Raw genomic sequence first — 17615 nt, forward strand, 5'->3', positions numbered from 1 at the left:
TTTGTTAAAAAGATTTTATTTTCTAAAATATTTTTATAAGATGTAATCATATCCCTAAGGATTTATAACTTTCTTTGTAGTCGTCAGAAGATGTTACCATTTGATAAAACATACAAATACATACAAATATATGATAAATACAAATTTAAAAGGCCAAGGACCACAACTTTTTTAAAAATGCTGTATATATAACTGGTTTTAAATTCTATTTAAAATTCTTGATGTACCTACCAAACTAGTATCTAATATAATTATATTAATAATAATAATAATTAGATTTACTTCCTGATCTAGAGTCAAATCAATTGAATCACTTTGAATAGTGAATAAAGTTACAGGCATTAATTAAACAACATTTCAATGTAAAATTAATTTTATTATAAATTTTTTGTAAAACTTACATACAAAGGAATATGAGTGGCACTAAGAAATTATATTTGATATTGATTGGCGTCTGGCCTGAACAAAATATACTTTTTATATTTGTACAAGATTGATTTCTCTATTACCCTTGTGTAACAATAGCACCTGGACCTATTTTTTCATAAAATGATGCAAAATCAATCAACACATCCACATAACTCAATTACAAAGCGGTAAAATTACATGGTCCCAAAAATGTTACAGAGAAAAATTATTAAAAAGTAACTAAATATATACAAGGCCAAAAAATGTATTTCCATTTCAAATGTGTAAAACAAGTGTAATGATTTTAAATAATATTAGCTACCATTTTGTTCTAACTATAGGACATGTTCAATTGGCCAGTTTGCGCTCTAGCTGTTCAGCGATTGCTTGAAGGAAGTCTTCTGTGTGCAGGAACATCCCGTCTTTAGTGTTGGCCATACCGTGGATACAAATGACTAGATCCTTCGTCATCTTGCCCGCGTCTATGCATTCGACGCAAGCCTGCGAACAATGTATTATAATAATTTATTGTACTATTGTGAGCGATTTGAAAAATTTTATCATTAGAATCCTAAGTTATCCCTGATGAACAAAGGCTATATTTTATCGCCTTATTCCTAAGGGAACAGAAGCTACACGCATAAAACCGCAGCTATAATATATGAAAGAAAGTTGTGTAAGACTATTAAGTTGTGTTAGTTATTGTCTATTGAGGTAGTTTAGAACCAGGAGACATACATAGAATACTTAGAGTAGTAAGGTAAGGAGAAGAATAATGCACCAAAATCAAAGCGAAGCTTGCTTGGTTCCACTAGTATTTTATAAAAAAAAAAACAGAAATAACCCTTTCAGTATCAAACGTACTCTTACTGAATTGTTGTATTTTTAACCGACTTCCTAAAAGGAGGAGGTTCTACGTTCGGCTGTATGTATGTTTTTTTTTTTAATTACTATCATAATTATCACGAGAATTTAAAATAATACGTAATTGAACTCATTAATCATTTGTTATTAATCCATTACGCATGATGCATAACATGGTGATAGGTTTATAATATGTTGCAGTTTTTTTTGTTGTATTTGATAAGTTTAACATAGACAATTATATTATCTAGTTGATTTTAATTGTAGCTAATAAAGTAGTTTGGAATTAAAACGGAATTGTGTTGTCTAAAAAAGATTTCTTTTTTTATAATTTACAAACAGGCGCTTCAATTTTTAACCGACTTAAAAAAGGAGGAGGTTCTAATTTGATCGGAATCTTTTTTTATTTGTTTTATTTAAGAGGATCGAAATATCACGAACATAATTATTATAAATTATACTTTGTCTCTGGCCTGGGATAATAGAGGATGCTGTGAAAGAAATAAATCTTACACTTTAGGCAAAGTAACATTTGTCCTCTTAATATGTATGTAACTTGTAATATGTATGTAGCATACATAATGTATTAAATATTTCATTTATATACATTTCTGATGTGAAATGTTCTTGTTTCTTACTTTTTAGAGTATGCTTCTTATTTTGTCGATTTTGGCACAAATAATCCTAAAATTATATTCCAAAAGTATTGAATAAATTACACCCATACATCTCAGGCACATTAAAATTTTAACTGCTTAATATTGGCTCTTAAACGCAAATTTTATCCAAGACACAAGTTATCTTTATTTTGTTTTCTATCAGGTAAATTATTTATTCCGACGGAAAACATTACACTGATTAATTTAGGGATTGATAAGGGTTATCCACTTTTCAGTCTGCAGATCTGCATTTTTTTTTATTTATATAATATGTATATAAATATATCAAAAGGTATTCAACACGTTTTCATATTATATGAGCTTCAAATATCTACACAAAAATACCAATTCATATAACTTCTACATGTATCTCTCCAATAAATATAAAAGCTAAAGTATTTTGGCGCCGTAGTGCAATAAAAACTACTCAGCCATTGGCGTTTGCGTCACGGATACGCACGTCAATGGCTTCAATAGATAAAACACAATGACCCGTCCAAACGTGAATGGTAATCATCTACTTCAAAAACTCATATCAATAACCTTTATACATATCATAACGTCGCATAATATATTCATAGGTTTATCACATTTGCATATATTACGAAGTAGCTTTTCTAGTTTTACTATTACTATTGAATCAATACTGCGATTACATATATGATTAATTATTAATTATTTTAAATTGTACGCAACAAAACCTGTTAACTAAATGACACAGATAAATATGTATAACATATAGTAATATGCATATTGCAATCGATCTGATCTGGTCAGCAAAGTTTCAATTTCTTTTTTTTTTTCAATTTATTAAAGTGTACTTTTAAATTCTTACATTAACTAGTTCATTCAAAAAATATTCTTGTTTATTTATCTAATTTTTTACTTATGTTAATAGATAGCGTAAATAATAGCTAGCTACAGTTATAAAATGTTCAAAAGTGAATTAAAAATTTCTAGAAATTTTAAATCATTTTCTGCAGAAAAATAACTTAGTACTATATTGCAGAGACCCTTTCTCTAATATCGACATGACGTAAATTTTAGTGTATGATCTGTCTAAAGTAAAATGATGTCTCTAAAGTAAAATGGTTATAATCAATTATTACCATTTTTCTTGTTCTATTCTGTATAGTAGTCTAATATGATGAAGATAAAAAGATTCGAAAGTTTGTTTGAACTGAATAGGCTCCGAAACTACTGAACCAATTTGAAAAATTCTTTCACTGTTGGGAAACTACACTATCCCCGAGTGCTATAAGCTATATTTTATCCTCTTATTCCTACAATATGGAAACTAAATGGAAAAAAAACGGAAAGAGCCGTGATAGCCCAGTGGATACGACCTTTGCCTCCGATTCCGGAGGTTGTGGGTTTGAATCCGGTCCGGGGCATGCACCTCCAACTATTCAGTTGTGTGCATTTAAAAAAAAAATATCACGTGTCTCCAATGGTGAAAGAAAAACACGATGAGGAAACCTGCATACCAGAGAATTTTCTTAATTCTCTGCGTGTGTGAAGTCTGCCAATCCGTATTGGACCAGCGTGGCGGACTATTTGCCTAACCCCTCTCATTCTGAGAGGAGACTTGCTCAACAGTGAGCCGAATATGGGTCATTAATGATGATGATGGAAGTCCCTACAAAAGGCCTAAGTCTTGCAGTGGACGTCCATCGGCTGATATGATGATGATGATGATGATGATGATGATGATGATGATGATGATGATGATGATGATGATGATGATGATTATGATGATGATGAAATTTCACCTCTTCTAACGAGTTAGCGAATCGCTCAAGCTCCGGCGTGTTGTCCAACTTGGCGCGGTGGATGAGGCCCCTGGTCCACGCGTAGATGGACGCCACGGGGTTGGTGGACGTGGGCTTGCCCTGCTGGTGCATGCGGTAGTGGCGCGTCACCGTGCCGTGCGCCGCCTCCGACTCCACCGTGCGCCCGTCGGGGCACATCAGCACTGACGTCATCATGCCCAGCGAGCCGTAGCCCTGCGGGAATGAGATCAGTGATCCTATAGCTCAAGGTCACCAACACTAAGTATAGGAATACAAGGCGTGTCACCAATGGACTAGACCTATGCTGCCGTGCCATGATAAAACACTGTATCTGAAAAACATCCACTTCGTTTTATGGCCCCTATTATTTGTTACATACAGTGTACATTGATGCATTTTTCAATATTAGACTACAAGCCCTTGAACAAAAATTACATGTGGAATGACCCAACGTGAATAACGCTTAGACGGCTGTTACTATATCAGAAAATAACTCTGATTAAATTAACATTAACACTATTTTTTCTTAATATATAAAGCTAACTGCTCACAAGCCCTACAGCTGAGCAGCTGGCCTGCGTTTCGCTTTCTCCGACGACTTATTATCAGTTTCTTGGTCAACCCCAAGCTCCTCTCTGGGATACTCTTCAGCATCAGCGAATACATTTAAATGATAAGCACTATCATCACTACTATCAGTTATTTTCTGATATAATAACAGCCTTCTAAGCGTTATTCATGTTGGGTCATTACAAATACAGTGTAATTACATAGTACGTTAATACAGAATCTAAAATTATTTCAAAATATTATACAAATGTACTAAAACTACAATACAGTATAAATGACGAACCACCCTTAATGCGACTGCCTTGACTGACATACCATGCTAGTGCGACCATGAATAGGTCAAAAAGTAACTAACGAAATTGTCGCGACTTTAATATGGGGATTAAAAATTATTGACCTCTAGATCCAGCCACCTTTTTTAAAGAAAGTTCGCCTTTGACTGAAACCTGATAAATATACTAAAGGTTACCTTAAAATAATTAGTTAAGTTTTATAGCACAAATAGCTTCATCGTTAAGGGGATTGCACTGAAATTCAATTCTAAAGTTCGATTCACTGCCACCTTTTGTTTAGCTTGGGGGAAAGGGGCATAGTCGTGCCAAATTTCTCTAACCTATCTCATATTCAGATTTTTTTTCAGTAACAAATATACATTCTTATTCCTAGGTTAATATTTAAAATAATCTGTTACCTGTGCAACAACATCAGACTGGACATCGCCATCATAATTCTTGCACGCCCAAACGAAGCCGCCTGAACCCTTTATCGCCTGAGCCACCATATCATCTATCAAACGGTGCTCGTACCAGATCTTTGCATCCTCAAACTGTTTCTTGTAGTCACTGTCGTAAATCTCTTGGAAGATGTCTTTGAAGCGGCCGTCGTAACGTTTCAGAATTGTGTTCTTTGTGGATAAATATAGAGGCCATTTCTTTTGCAGTGCGACCTAAAGAAATATGTTTTATAAATATCAGCTTCCGTTTTCCCCACCACCATTTAATATGCGTATCTTTAAAACAAGAGTGAATTAGGCATCTTCTATGCATGTTTCCAAATAGATCATCGCTTACCATCCAGCGTGATTGCAGCTAAGCGTTTGCTATACATACATACTAACAAATATATTGATACAAATAGTCAACTAGTGCAGAATTTTAATGAATTTGTAATTGATTGGAATTAATAATTCAAACCTCAGCCTAAATACCAACCATGGACTTAATAAACTTATTCATTCAGTCATTAATTACAGTTAAACGGTTTGCCGTTTTAGTAGTTGTCGAATATCCATTTACATCTTACAAATTTATTATTGTTAGCTTTGACTACCAGATTTTTGATGAAATAGTTCTTTTACTTTTGAACAAATATTTTACCACATACCTGAAAACTGGAGTGCGCAAAGGATTTAATAGATTCATCAGTGTTGTACATTCCCAGAGCGACGCCAGGTGTTTTGAAATCGTATAACACACGCTTCTCCACTGAACCATCCTCTGCCGTGTAAACCATCTCCACCTGAATACAAAAATATGCATGTAAAATTAATTTATTAAAAGAAACAGTTAATTATAACTAGATCAGGGTAACAGCTGAAAATCAGTGCTTTTCCAGCATTTGCTTGTTTCACGCAGTACAATGTTGAGCTGGTACCTTTTGAAGGTTGTGCCAAACATGACAGTCTGGTATTTCATATTTTTACTACTTGAGTTTTGGTCTTGCCTTACCCAGGTAATTGAGGCATTAGACACTAGTACTTAGGCTCTGTGATGTGTGACACAATTTTAAAATAAATGGTTTTTCTTTCTTTTTTTGCATAATATTTTTTGCAGACGTAGTTAACTTGGGGCTGCAGGACCTCTCTTTAAGTAAAACCATATACCTTTTTAGGAGGCCCCGCTCTTCGTAAATAACCAGTAAGAAGGTATGATTTAAAAGCTTTGTAGTGAACACTATTTAAGCTGCTCTGGGCGGTCTTACTATCAAGCGTATATGACTCGATTTCATTAGGCAAGGTCTGAATGCTGAAGAAATCATGTTGGTACTTATAGGACAGATATTTACAGTATTGCATGCGTAAACATAAAATCGATTCCCAAGAAAATGCAGCGTCCACATCCCTGAAATACCTACTAGGAACGATGGACTGGTGTAAATGAACCACGTAAGCTGCAATTAATTATTTAAATAATCTATGATTACACAGGTGTGCACCTTGCCACCTTGTATGAAACGCAAACAGATACGTACGTAATATGTACCTATTTGCTTTGCAAACCAAACCTGAAGGCTACCAAACGACGTGCAACATTATAGAAGATATTTGTATGTGGAGTCAGAACTGACTGTGCTATAGGAGACTGCCTGCTACTGATGTAGCCAAAATTGGATCTTGCTCTATCGGTAATAACCAGAACTAATAAAAAATCTGACATTGCATTCAAAATACAATGAATTGGGTGTATAGCTTCTACCAGTTTCGTGATGAAATTAAATATGCATGAAACACAGTTCATAAAGATTTATCCCATTTTCGCAAATACATCTTAATAATTATTATCATTATGCAGGTAAATCAGTATCCTCTCAGGAGAGGGGTTATATATCTTAGACCCAATAATGCTCCAATGCGAGTTAGCGGACAATTTAACTTGTTGACTTAATATAAAATCATTATGAAAATGTCATAATAAGCGCAAAATGCAAACCCTTACCTTGCCAGGTTTAGGAACCTTGTATTGGCCACCACTCGCGTGTTGTTCTTACATAGGATGGGCTCGCGGAAGACTGTGCCGCCCAAAATGTTACGGATCGTTCCATTTAGACTGAGCCACATTTTAGTGACCTTTCACTTTTACATCGATAGATAATAATTATCAACGTAGAATAATAACCGCGAAATGCAGTCACCCTTACCTTGCCAGGTTTAGGCACCACAAAGTCCTGCGCCTTGTACTGGTCGCCGTGCGCGTGGCGGCCGATGACGATGGCGTTGGTCCAGCCGGGCACCACTCGCGGGATGCTCTTGCACAGGATGGGCTCGCGGAAGACTGTGCCGCCCAGAATGTTACGGATGGTGCCGTTTGGACTGAGCCACATTTTCTTCAGTTTGAATTCTACAAACGTTTTAATAATAATCAGTTTCTGATTTTTGGTAAAATTATTTGTTTCAAACTTATGAGCATCTTTATATCCACTTCTAAAAAGTAATTGAACATTGTCTTTACCACAGATTCGAAAAGCAGATCTTGATTTTAAAAATTCGAGGTACCTATTAATACATACTTGATCACGACTTGGGTAAGCCTGTATGTATGGTAAGCAAAGTATGGAAACTATACCCAGGCCGAACAGATATAAAATGGAGTGAATTAGATAGAATAAGGACTCTACGACAAAAGTGTCTCATTATTGTGGGAAACGTCATATTTTCAGGATGCAGAAGTCAGTGCCACTACCCACTGCGCCACTTGGTCAACTAATAGATAATATAGTTACCGTACTGATTCAATACATAAAATCAAAACCATTACGATATCTCATATTAGCATAGTTTTTTTATAGAAGGCGTCCGTCCACTGATCGGCATTGTTCGTATCGGACGCAGTATTATTTGTATAGAAAGTCATACGTGTGTCCACTGATCCGCATCGTACGATGCAGATCAGTGGTACTGAGCATAACTTACTCAGACATTGATACTGAACATAGCATTACTGAGGGTTTACCTTCCACTCTTTGTTCATCAGGGGTAATGGTGGCGCATTTGATGCCAACATTGTGTTTGAGTATAGCGTGCGCGGCGTCGATGGTCACTTGGTCGTCGGTCGCGTCACGGTGCGGCAGCCCAAGGTCATAGTACAGGCAGTCTAGCTGTTAACGAATAAGTGTTATTTTTAATAGATATAAAGAATTCTTTATTACTTTTTTATTAATTTTGTAATATTTGTATATAACTATTTGTACATTAAAAAAAAAATTAAAGAAATAAAAATATTGACTGTGCATAGTCAGTAGGTATATATTTGAAAATTTAGTATATGTACATAAAAACGTAGGCAATTTAAAAAAAAAGGTGTGATTTCAATAATATTAATGTAAGAAATAAAAATAAAATTGTTGCACAATCACACTAGGTTACAAAAAATTAGTAATTCTTTTAAGGGCGTATCTTGCATACGTTTTTATAATAAACTGCCACATGAAACCACTGGCATGTCTCTCAATAAGTTCAAAGTTTTTATTAAACGTAAGCTTAAATAAAAGTCGTATTATAGTATCAATGATTATGTAAACGACAAAATTGCTTGGAAATTAAATGTATTACATGACAGGCTACGTTTATACCTATTGTTAAATGGTGATAAACTAAAAAAGGATAAACCTGGCTTTGGCTTTGACTTTTGACTTTGACTTTGAACTCCATCATATACGAGGTAGAGAAAACTATTTAAAAGGCTATATTATATTTTTTTAGATACGTAAGTTTGTCAACTTATACCTCAATGTAAGTATGTGAAAACGGTGTTAGATAAAACAAATAGGTAGGCACTTAACGTCATTAATGTACATAAACTTACATCACTAACAAACAGAATAAATAATACTCTTGTAAACTAGTGATAAGAAAGTCATATAAAACTATCTGATACGTTGCATTAGTGATAAATGGTAAAATACTCCAAAGTCAGATAAAAAATATTTTTTAAACAGTATGTACTTGAAATAAATAATTTGAGATAAGCTGACCTGTTAAGTCATTATTATCATCAATCAATAGGTACATAAATGTAAATAAAATTGAAGTGTCTTTCTGTGATTTCAAAATAACTGTGTATTCACATGTTCTAACAATTTATTTACAGGATACTAAAATACAATCATATTTTTTTAAATTTTTGTTTATAAGTTTTTCGGAGCTAGTCCCTGGCACAGTTGAACCGATTTTATTCAGATTTTAATTAATTTTTAACCCTCGACGCAAAAAGAGGGGTGTTATAAGTTTGACGGGTCTGTCTGTCAGTCTGTGGCACCATAGCTCCCGAACGGATAAAGAAGATTTCAATTTATTTATTATTGTATTAAGGTGACTTATGTGCGATTGTTCTTAGATAAATGTTTAATGAAAATCGTTTGTACCGTTTAAAAGTTGTAGGGGGTGAAACTGGGGAAGAATAACCAAATGTCTGCAAATATACTCAAGTGGGGTCTCAAATGAAAACGCACTGAAAGAGAATATTCATGACTTGATCAAGAGTGTAATTAATAATTTCATGACATTTGGGGGTTTTCAAAATTTTCATTTTATTCTTAAAAATATTTTTAATCATACCCCTTAAACCGAAACAACTGTCTGTGAAACAGCAGAAGCAAGCATGATGGTAAATAATTTTTACCTGGCACTGCTTTGAAGTGCTGGGTAAAATTAATTTTAGTTATCATGTAGGTAAGTTAAATACTTACTCGTCCATACAAAAATCTACAGATAGTACTTAAATACACGTCATACAGTACTTACAGTATGACGTCAACGGCGTTGTCTTTTAGATATTTCGCTTTACTCGCGTGTCCGTTTTTAACCCCCTACTTTAAAAAGGTATTATTAGTTTGACGTGTTAGTCTGTGTATCTGTGTGTCTGTCTATGGAATCGTAGCTCCTGAACTAAACAAATGGACATATTATGATGCGGTTTTTTTTAAACGGACCCGAGATGCATAGTTACAATAAACATCCTGCTGAGAAATATTTCTAACAAAAAGTCATTATTCTAGCTAAATTCATGACTGCCGGGAGATTTCAAAATTAGGAATTTCAACTTTTGATTGACTTGTCTATAATTTCTAAAAAAAAAAAATTCTGAATGAGGATCTTCTGAACCGACTTCAAAAATTCTTTTACCAATACAAAGTCACGTTATTTTTGAATGCCAGGCTATATATTATCCCCTATAGTGTTAGTATTTCATATTTCTTGTCATGAATGTGGTTAAAATATCTTGCAACGCCATCTCAAAAGTACAGTTAAACAATATATCGTTTATCCAGTTTTCAATATATGGTAAGACGACAATCATTCAATGTTACCAGAACCTGTTGAGTCGTAATATTAAAAATAAAATGCTCTTTTAAAGCCTGTTCCAAATAAAACTACTTTCGTTATTGTACGCCACGCGGCGGGCGCACTAAATGCCGCCAAGTTCGATATCTGCCCAGTGCGGATATTGACCTACTATATGGCCATCCGGTTTTATTAAATTATCATCTACGGTCTACCTAATAAATTCAAAGAGACCACGTTTTTGTAATAGGTACATCTATAATGAATGGTAGTCATAAATTGAAATCGGATCGCAAAACTAAAATCATTTCGTTTTTTTTCTACGCTAAAACTTTAAGGTGTGGGTACCTAATTTTCATTTAATTTTACTCTCTCCAATCTCTACTAATCTCACTTCTCTCCAGCGACCAACGCTACATTTTCAAAAAACCTGCGGTAGGAATCATGAACAAAATATGCCGTAAGACACTTACAAAAAACGTGGCTTTTGTAGTGGTAAAATAATTTTAAAATCGATTCAGTAGATTGGTCGGTAGAGATTACCCCCTACAAAACAAACTACATCTTTATAATATAACTAGCTGACCGCGCGCGATTTCACCCGCGTGGTTCCCGTTCCCTTAGGAATGTGGGGATAAAATATAGCCTATAGCCTTCCTCGATAAATGGGCTATCTAACACTGAAAGAATTTTTCAAATCGGACCAGTAGTTCCTGAGATTAGCGCGTTCAATCAAACAAACATACAACTCTTCAGCTTTATAATATTAGTATAGAAGTATAGATTTATAAAAAAAAATCACCATAATATACGTGTGGAACTCTCGTAAAATTCATTTTAAGTTTTCGATTTTACTTATCTATACTAATATTATAAAGAGGAAAGATTTGATTATTTGTTTGTATGTTTTAAATAGGCTCTGTAACTAAAGAACCGCTTTGATCTTTCACTGATAGGAAGCTACACTATCCCCAAGTATAGCACTCGGGGATAGTGTTTCTTGTAGGCTATATTTTATCCCCTATTCTTACGGCAACGGGAGCGGGAACCACGCGGGTGAATCATCATATAACTACATAACCTGAATAGAATAAGCCTATTATAATTGAAATAGATTAATTTTGAATTTGAATTTCAAGAACTTCGCCCATTCATAAATAATTAATACCTAGTTAATATTGGCACGTATGTTCCTAACGAAGAAATTTACTGAAACTGCGGCAAAGCAGACCAATTTAGATTTACTGTTTTAGCAGCGTTTTATCGATAATCAATTTTTTTGGTAGTTGATACGTATATTGAATAGTAAACTACGCAGAATTTGAAGGCCGTATAAACATCTGGGAAACATTAACCTTTTGTTTTCATTACCTGCCTAATTTCTGTAACCGTTAGAACTTAAGAAGGCGATCTTCAGAATATTTGGAAAGTTCGCAAAAAAATTGTGAAAAAAAAGGATAAGTGAGTATTGGAGTTAGGTAGTATATAGTTCTCGCCAAACAAAAGAGCAAGTTGCAATACGACGAATTGCGCAGGTATGCGCCCTGCTGGGATGTTTTTCTACACAGCGCAGCACTTTTGTATTCAAAAACGAATATTTGTTTGACGATAACTATACAGTTAAATAGTCCGAAGTGGTAAAGATCAGACCAGCTTTCACCGTTCGATGTTTATTCTGATATGGTGGGTAGTACGGAAGGATAGAGATCGTCTAAAAGACATGGACCAACCTCACCATAGGGGATATTGTTAAGTTTGCAAACATGTAGGTGGTAGGACTCATACAACAAGAGCTAGGTGGAAGCTTTCACAGAGGAATCATCCATTTGGCCTCGGCAAACGTCCCCTCTAAAAATACATATAAGATCATAAGGCCAAATCTCATTTAACGCTTTACTTCCAATATTGATTTATCTGATGTACATAATTCATTTTTTACTTCCTGACATATAGTGGAATACATAGACGTTGCAGGGGCATCGCCAGGGGACCATTCATCGCTGAGTGTCGAATTCTCATACGCATAGAGTTTACATTCGACACTCAGCGGGTTAACGATCCCCTGAGGCGCCCCCACAACGTCTATGAATTCGACTGTTAGACTTGACAGTGGGTGCCATTTTATGGAGGGACCTCTCGTCGCCCTTGCACATACATAAATGTAGGGTTATCCACAATTCTACGACTGTATGCCAACCCTAATCTAGTGTAGTATTTTAAAGCAAAAACGAATAATTAATTTTTTTCGTTAATATAAACACAAAACGTGTACGGCCTACACCGAGTTCTAGCCGGATCTCGCGATTGATAATATCACAGTAAAAATATACATAATACATATTATAATTAGGGCATTATCAGCGAATATTATGCAACAGTTAATTATTGTGATATCCACCTACTTTTACCATATCATAAATGGGTCCATTATATTATTTTGTTAAATCCATTCTATTATTTTATTTCAAAAAAGTAACAAGGTAAAAATATAAGTAAGTTGTCAGTTTCGGTACTTAATACTCATATGTATAATCATTCAAAATACATCCCACATATATTAATAATTATTGTGATAAACAGTCTCAAAGACCCTAAGACAGACAACAAAGCATCAATTAATTCTAATTGCTTTTATTAACAGTAATTATATCGGTCTATGCCCCATGTGGATTTATGCTTATTTGATAGATCTGTTAAGACATTGTTTTATTTGGGTTCCACAGTCCACAAGGAACCCTTATAGTTTTGCCATGTCTGTCTGTCTGTCAGTCCGTCCCTCTGTCTGCGGTGCAGCACAGAGACTATTAGAAAGCTGTAAAATAGCATGAGCAATGAGCATGTACATTAAAAATGTAATATTTATTTTTATTTTAGGGTACCTCCCCTTCATGTAAAGTGGGGATGAATTTTTTTTACTCATTTATTTCAGTGTGGGGTATCGTTGGATAGGTCTTTGAAACGGGATTTCTGCCAACATTTTTTGATTAAAATCGTTTGTAAGATATTAAGCTTTTATTAGAGCTAATTTTTGTTAGTGCCAAGTGTCCCCAGTCCCTATATGAATATACATTTTAAAGCAACTCCAGTACCTACATCAATAGAATAAATTTTTTCTATGTAAGTATAAATCGGAAAATTTACAATTAATTTAAATTAAAGCTAGGGCTTTAACAGCCTATTACTACTAGCAACTAGACTTTTCTCCTACTTCTCTTTCTACATGAAATAAATAATTGAATAAAACATACCTTGACATAAGGAAAGATAAGTTTCTCCTTTATCTTCTCCCATATGATACGAGTCATCTCGTCTCCATCCATTTCTACAACAGGCTTTGACGCCACCACTCTTTTGGCTGTGCCATCTAAACAAACATTCATAGTAAGTATTTATATATTTATACTAGCTAGCATTTAAAAATATAATATATGTATACTAGCTAGCTAGATAAGCTTTATACTGCCCAAAAATAACACCATTAATTGAAATCAAGTTGAAGCGATAACACATACACAATACATAAATACCAATATTCAATTTTCTGTCTGCTTTTTCAGTATTTTTTGAAACTTTTTTGAAAAAAGAGTTTTGGATAAATAAAAAGATATTATAACATTAAGTACTTTTTTATTTCTCTTTTTCATTCAAAGACAAAGTAAAATTTAGTAAACATGTTTTTGATAATTAAATCGCAAAAAGATTCAATAAAATTTATTGTATGCTTTTTTCAGTCTTAGCTGCATTTGGATCATATCTTTAAGTTTTAGACTTTCATTCTCATCATCATCATATCAGCCGATGGACTCCACTGCAGGACATAGGTCTTTTGTAGGGACTTCCAAACATAACAATACTGAGCCACCTGCATTCAACAAATCCCTGTGAGTCGCTTGATGTTGTCAGTCCAACTGGTGGGGGGTTGACCAACACTGTGCTTTCTAGTGTGGGATCATTGAATATATAAAAATTGATAAAAATCACTGTGTTAGTGGTTGCACTCCTCTGAAATGGCACTGATTTTAATGAAAATTTTAATTGAAGTTTTGTAGATGAGAATAGGTCGTTACCTACCCCACCCTCCATTAATTAAACTTAATTTTATTTTAGTATTCTTGTGTGAAAATCACAGTGACAAAGTCTGTTGGGTCAGCTAATGATTTTTATTTATTAAAAAAAAGAGAATTCTAACGATTCAAAATGAACTTATTACGCTAACACACTAACTAAATGAACTTACGTTAACACACTAACTTAAAAAAACAAAAACACAAAAAGATGCTGTTGTTAATTACGTTATTAATAAAAGGGGTAAAAATTTATGATAACAAAGATTGGATTTTTTTAGACTGTATTTTTGACTGTACTTTTGTTTTTTTTTTTTATTAAATAGGTGCTAAACGACTAATAAAATTCCATCAGTACTTAATAACAAACTTGTCGTATTTGTATTTTTCCAAGTTCTATAATTAATTTTGTACACATAACCTACAAACCGGTATGTGATTTTATTAAATAATTATGAATTAAAGTGGACTAAATAATATACACATTTTTGTTACAAAACAATTACGTATTTAACAAGCAACTTCAATTTAATAGAGGTAGAGATTACTTACAATTTCTTGCTGATATAACAGTTTGTTCAGACACATATTTAAGCAAACGTTTTGCGTTATTCCCAGCCATGTTTGATCTTTTCTCTTCGACTGCGAATACTAAAAGAGATATCTATTTGAAAAAAGTTCTGTAATCTAATCAGTCTTTTTTAATAATAATAATATTTTAACACTCTCGACTTCGCGTGTAAACGTGTCAGTCGCCTATATACTTATAAACTTATCAAAGATGAACCACAATTACAATTTACGCAGACAGTCTCATTCACTCGTCAATAGGTCAAAATTTTAAAAATACCACCATGCTATTTTGATCTTCATTTTGATGAGATATCAATGTTTTTTTTATAATTTACTTAGAATTCGCGATTGTGGTAGTTAATCCTAATTTCTAAGAGATATAATTACATACATGACTATAATGAGGGAATATTACTCTTATTGATCTACAAGAATGTCGGCGATGACATATAAATACCTAGCAATCTTTTAAGTATAGGTAATTACTACTATACTATACACTGATTTTCTCACGAACTAAGTCACGGGCTTTTGCTAGTATAAGTACATATAATTTTTTGCAAAGGACACACTGTGAATATCCATTACCCATACCCACGCGGTACTTACTGTCTACCCAAGCAATGCGTAATCGTGATGTTACTCGTATGATGTACGCTTATTGTGTTTGTCTTTCACATTTTATGTAATTTAATAAAGATAAAACGTGATAGGAAACTTAATTTAGTAACTCTTATTTCAAGTATCACACGAAATAAATATTGTTTATATTATATTAGAAATAAGCCTATTACAATAACTTAACTATTAATTTTAAACAAAACTTATTTCTATTAGAAGCATGAAAAATGTTTTTCAACAGAATCTCGTTCAGCGTGTTATACCTACTCATACCGCTAGCTAAGTGATAAGGGTCCACCCAGTAATCTTTTTAAATAGTTCTTGGATTTTTTTTATAACATTTGCCGCTGTCGGCTAGTAAATGTTACATTATTGAAGTTACAATGTAAATAGTTTATTTAATATTTCTTTTTATATGAGTTCAATCGTGTGAATATTCTGTTTTTGTCATAATCTTTGACCAGAGTGAGAGCGAACGAGGCCCGCGCTCGGCCGGCAGGCAACGACACCAGGCGCGGGCGGCCGGCTCCATCCGTCCTTCGGTTCGTCGTTCGGTGCAATAATAATATTCTGTGCTTTTTGTAGTTTGGCTGCCTCGTTGCTCGTTGTCATTAACACGTTCTGCTCACGTCAAATATTAGTGTTCAAAATTCGTAATAATTTGTGATTTATCAATATAACAAATGCTATATTGATTTCAAAAACGGAACGTTTAAATAAGGTAAGATTTTGATACTACTCTTTTATGTCACACAACAGCTTTATTTCGGCTTTTAAGGTATCATAAAGAAAACTGACTGTTCACGTTATCAGTTATAGTAAATTGTTTTCAGGCTATTAATATTTAAAAATCCTTTATCATTAAGCATCTCTAATTTAACTAATTTTATTTTTTTTTATCAAAATCTAGTAGGTACTTTCTTTGAGGTAATTAACGTAAGCATATTGTGGACGTGCCTGATTTCTTTAACGGATTCTGCCGCGTATCGCTATCGACTATCTATCGAATATTTTTTTCTGAATCGAGACTATCGTTAATTAATGATCAGTTATATCAAAATTAGTTTAGGATTTTTTTTCATTCTTTAGAGGTACTTAGTTTAGTGATTCGTTTTCAAATAATTTTTAAAAAGGAAATACATATAATGATACTAATATGTCTAGGTGGGGAAAATAAAATAATTACATAAATACGCACATCGCTATCTTACCCCCAGAATATGTAATCTTATTTAATAAATGGATGTTTTCCAGTGTCTTAACACAAAATGTTTTCTATCTATTCCATAATATTGTGCGATTCGAACCCACGGCTTTGGATGCAGTAGTCAAGAACAATATTTACTACGCCGTCCCTCTATATCTAGAAAAAATAAAACATAATGAAAAGAAATCTGTAACTACGTACTTAAACTCATTTTGATGATTCTGAGACAAAAAATAGGTAGGTTTCTAATTCTGACTAATGGAGTATCTACTAAACATACCTTTTCCTAATTGTCTAAATATAAATTCTCAAGGCCCAACACGATTAAAAAATTAAAAATTACTGGTAGGTTATTATCGTATACTGGTATTAAGTAGATAGGCTACTCGTATAATTCTAGAGAGGTAAGATTTAATTTTTTGTTTGTTTGTTACAAATATGCTCCGAAACTACTGGACCGATTTAAAAGCTAAAACCCTGGAAAGCTGCATTATCAGCGAGTAGCATAGGCTATTTTTCATCGTCGTATTCCCACGGGAATGGAATCTGTGTGTGAAACTGCTGGGGTCTGCTAAAGTGTTTTAGATAGCATGGGTACGGTGAAAGGTGTATGACGTTCATAATACGTACTATTATCATGAACCACGGCAAACTTTCAAGAGTGAAACCAACTGTCGTCACCCGCACCATCCTACATGAAACGAACTGTAGTTGTTTATAATTTATCATTTATGTCGATAAAAAGTACCGAACCACATATTATCGCATTCTGTGAATAAACTAAGCTAGACCACAAAA

General features: G+C 33.7%; 2 protein-coding genes across 3 annotated transcripts in view; one reads left to right on the forward strand and one right to left on the reverse strand.

The window, feature by feature from the left end:
* Positions 1-458: 458 nt before the first annotated feature.
* LOC112051427 (isocitrate dehydrogenase [NADP] cytoplasmic) lies at positions 459-15188 on the reverse strand. The gene is made up of 8 exons (XM_024090058.2): positions 14969-15188; positions 13601-13716; positions 8023-8167; positions 7211-7410; positions 5678-5812; positions 4986-5240; positions 3704-3937; positions 459-909 (listed from the first exon to the last, which is right to left on the reverse strand). The coding sequence occupies exons 1-8, from the start codon at positions 15036-15038 to the stop codon at positions 757-759; spliced, it is 1308 nt and encodes a 435-aa protein (XP_023945826.2). The 5' UTR covers positions 15039-15188; the 3' UTR covers positions 459-756.
* A 907-nt stretch (positions 15189-16095) lies between these two features.
* LOC112051425 (NAD(P) transhydrogenase, mitochondrial) overlaps positions 16096-17615 on the forward strand; it is a 29735-nt gene continuing 28215 nt past the window's right edge. For both annotated transcript variants that reach the window (XM_052881382.1, XM_024090056.2), the window contains exon 1: positions 16096-16331. The gene's annotated coding sequence lies outside the window, so the exon portion shown is untranslated. The remainder of the gene's footprint in view (positions 16332-17615) is intronic.

Source organism: Bicyclus anynana, chromosome 4 (genome assembly GCF_947172395.1).
Source record: "Bicyclus anynana chromosome 4, ilBicAnyn1.1, whole genome shotgun sequence".
NCBI lineage: Eukaryota > Metazoa > Arthropoda > Insecta > Lepidoptera > Nymphalidae > Bicyclus > Bicyclus anynana.

Coding starts and splice junctions, on each gene's coding strand:
- LOC112051427 (XM_024090058.2), bottom strand. CDS start 15,038: ATGGCTGGGAATAACGCAAAACGTTTGCTTAAATATGTGTCTGAACAA. Junction 5,241..5,677: donor TTGCGCACTCCAGTTTTCAG/GTATGTGGTAAA, acceptor ATATTTCTTTAG/GTCGCACTGCAAAAGAAATG. Junction 910..3,703: donor TCGCTAACTCGTTAGAAGAG/GTGAAATTTCAT, acceptor CATTGTTCGCAG/GCTTGCGTCGAATGCATAGA.